Here is a 3,667-nt window from a genome sequence, read left to right on the forward strand (position 1 = left end):
ATGCTAAGTAACATAATTTGTTTTGAATGGAAAACATGAATGAAGACACTGACAGGAGAGTGCTGCTCCTCAGCAAGAGTGTGTATGTGTTGTCAGCTCAATTCTTCGCAAACACTATTACTATAGCTGTTACAATAATAATTGTAATTTGATGTCTTTACTGAGTTTATATGTAAGACTGTATTTAAAGGTGGACGACGCGTCTCTAACTCTTCCCTTTCTGAAAAAGGGAAGCCCAAATTTCTTGTGTTATCGCCATCGTCTGACTGATACACATCTTAGAGAAAAATGTATTTAACATGTACTTTACCTCTTTTTAGATTGTTCTATGTACAATCTGCGTACATGGAGGAGGAAGGATTTATGACCTGCAGGGCTGCAAGCCACCAGGGGGCAGTCAAGATCATTTTGCTTCACTTTTGGGAACTTTTATATCATCTATCTTTATAAACAGTCTAATCTCAACTAGCATTTAGTTTTAGGGATACATACCAGCGGTGCAAAAAGTTGTGAACACAATGCTGACATCATCTTTTTGTATAGTTAATATAACATTACAATAGATATTGAATAAACATAATAACATTAGCATTTACTTAAAATTGTTTGTGAGTCCGATATCCAAACTCCTATTATGCTCTCCTCCGAACACTGAGCAAAGTATTTGGCTGATGTGATAATAAACATTCTGCTGTGTTCATTAGCTGGTTGCTAACTTTGCCTGCTGCTCGGCACTACATGCAATTGGATGCTATAGTTTGACTCGTCTGGTTTGACTGTAGCTGGGTGATGAAATCAAAACAATCAGCTAAAAGGAGCTAAAATGCTCCATTCAGTTGAAGGCAGCAGCAGCAGTAACCAGCAGCAGCAGCAGCAGTAACCAGCAGCAGCAGTGCTGGGTGATAACCACTGTGAACTGGGAACAAATGCTGCAACCCACCAAGGTCGAGTCCATTTCCAAAATCATATCAGCTTTATTTGTCGACTACATTCAGCAGAATACAAAAACATTAGATCACATCATCAGCCAAGGCCTCAGGTTGCCTATACCCTGTAAAGGAACGACGATATGTATGATTCAGTGCTACACATCACACAGTAAAAATACACTTCACCTGTTTCTAGAGCAACAACAATCCTGTGTTTTTAATCTTCTTGGTTGACCAGGTGGCGTTTGAGCCTCGGCGCAGAGAGAAAAAATTGTCCAACATCCAGGATTGCACAAGGAAACAATTCAACAACACATCGCTCTCTAGTGAGAAGCCGCTCTCAACCCCGGAGGAGCTGAAGTGAAAGCTACTATTTTCCAGGCAATTTGGTCTCCAGGATGAAATGCCTTTTTAAAACTGAGCTGCAGGTAATGAGGAATGTGTCGGGCAGCATTTGTGCAGATTACTTGCCGATCTCAGAGTACGCTTGTTGAAGAGCCTTAAAACACTCTTGAGCTTAATAAGAATGAAAACGGTAGATGGTCTGTGGCAGGTGAGTTTCTTTCTGAGACTGAACGGACGGTCACACGTGGCCCCGTGAAAAGGAAAGGAAATTAAAACCACTGTGTCTTCGCCTGTCATCTTTTTTTGTAGAAACAGCCTTGGTGGATGTCACAGTGAACATACTGAGAGTGTGTGTGTGTGTGTGTGGGGGGGGGGGGTCTACAAATCGTCCTCCCCCAGCGTTGAGCTGTTATCCAAATTCACAAAATTGGGGATGTTGAAGTGGGACAGGGAGGCACACTCTCTGTCCCTCTTACTCTCCTCCATTAGTCCCTTCAGAGGTTGGTGGTGTCCCCCAGCTTCCTCGACATCCTCCTCCATGTCATCCATCCCCGAGGAGCTGCCTCCCCTGGGTCGGTCGCAGGTGCCCTGCTGGGGTCCAGCCCCCATGTGCCTCCCAAACCTCTTGTCTTCTTGTTTTTGTTTCCCCTCACCCTGATCCTCCTCTTGGATAAAGAAATGAAAATACGAGCGGGACCCCTCTAGCAGTGGACGAGAGAAGGCCTTTTCATTTTCGTCCTGGACACCGCCGAGGTCAACCAGACATCTCCCTGGTTGGTGCCGCTTCTCAGCAGCATCTGGATTTCTGTTTAGGGAAGGAGGAAAGAACTAGATTGTGATTGGTGCAGGGAAAGGCGTTGAAAACACGATTAAACATTTCTCTCTGAATGTAGCTGTCGACAAATCTATTTAATAATTCCAGAAATCTCTGTCTGTCTTAATTTGACTCAAGAACCGTTCGTCTGATCAGCTTAAAAGTTTTAAATGTTGAATTTGGTGCAATTTGGACACATAATAACCCCAACCCAAAAATTTTAATTCTGCATCTCGAAAAATAAACACTGAGAGTGGTTCCACAGCTTTTTTCCTCAAAAAAAGAAAAGAAAGAAAATAGCGGGTGGAAAGGTACTGCAAGTCAATAATTAATTTTTTTATTTTAGCTTGGTCTGACCTTATCAGAGCAACTCCTCTGCAGTTTCCGCTATGCCTCCGAGCCAATATCAGCTTATCACAGACGGGTACATCCACAACCAAACAGCCTTACAACACAATCTAGTGTCGGAATAGAAAACGCACCAGTGGAACTCATTATAGTTCTGCCACTCTGTGCTTGTGTTCACATGGCGTGTTTATCCTCCTTCCTCCAGTGTCTGAGACTGGAAGTGTGCGTCCTGAGTTGCCCGGCACTGCCCTGCTGGAACAGGTGAAATGAGTGGGAAACCTGGTTTTCATACTCACTCCTGATGTGGAGCTCCTGTCTTTGTGAGCAGCGTGAGCACAAAGAACATGAAGATGACAAACACAGCGAGTCCGACCCAGAAGCCGATGACGATGGAGTCTGAAATGTCAAAGAGGAACAGAATCTTATTACAGCAAATAGTTTTTAATGATTGACCACTTCATCCACATGGGGCCCCCACAAGAGCACAAATCATCAATTACCGTTTAAAAGCAGGCATTCAGGATTTCTAAAAATCAAATTAGAAGATGACTCCAGCTTCCTACTTGTCTGTTGGGCCAATTTGTCTTTTTTTCACTAAGTGGCTTGATCATTACAAGTGGAGTGTAGAGCACCAGCCAGTCCAGGGGCTGCAGGGTCATGTGGAGTGGCGTGTAAAGCACTGCTGAGGCAGTATGGAATCAAAAATAATGTAATGCACAGGAACCTTGTTTGCTGACTCACAAACACTGAACATGCACTCAGAGGCTCGCCCACACGCAGCAGAGGCTAAGGCAGGGGACGCTTTTATCCATCTTACATCTGTGCGCCCTGAGTCCCTCGAAGGACACGGGCTCCTCGTCGTCATAGTACTCATACTGCCACACGTAGTCCCCGCGCCGTGCGCTGGGCTGGCTCCGGTTGTGGTGGTTGGACATCTCAACCCCCGGTTGTAACGAACCTTAACATAGGAAAAAACAAACGGAATCAACCCAGAGACGAAGCTGCTGACGTGCATCGAACTTTACCAACCCCAATCTCCCCCCCTGGTGTTTGGAAACAACTCCACATCCTTTACGCAACAGACAAAAAAATAAATAACACAACTCCTTGTTTGCTACGTCCTTGTTACGGTATTTAAAAACGTACCCAAGATGTGGAGATGAGAATCCATCGTGCCACCGTCACACAAAAACTCCCTCCATCCCCGCGTGCGTCCTGGAGGAGAAGCAGC

The 3,667-nt window shown here is 44.8% G+C and overlaps 1 protein-coding gene across 1 annotated transcript; it reads right to left on the bottom strand.

The window, feature by feature from the left end:
* Positions 1–978: 978 nt before the first annotated feature.
* Positions 979–3,667, bottom strand: LOC133973766 (melanocortin-2 receptor accessory protein 2A-like). Its single transcript, XM_062411812.1, has 4 exons — positions 3,583–3,667; positions 3,254–3,394; positions 2,733–2,832; positions 979–2,079 (listed from the first exon to the last, which is right to left on the bottom strand). The coding sequence occupies exons 1-4, from the start codon at positions 3,605–3,607 to the stop codon at positions 1,653–1,655; spliced, it is 693 nt and encodes a 230-aa protein (XP_062267796.1). The 5' UTR covers positions 3,608–3,667; the 3' UTR covers positions 979–1,652.

Source organism: Platichthys flesus, chromosome 18 (assembly GCF_949316205.1).
Source record: "Platichthys flesus chromosome 18, fPlaFle2.1, whole genome shotgun sequence".
Taxonomy (NCBI): domain Eukaryota; kingdom Metazoa; phylum Chordata; class Actinopteri; order Pleuronectiformes; family Pleuronectidae; genus Platichthys; species Platichthys flesus.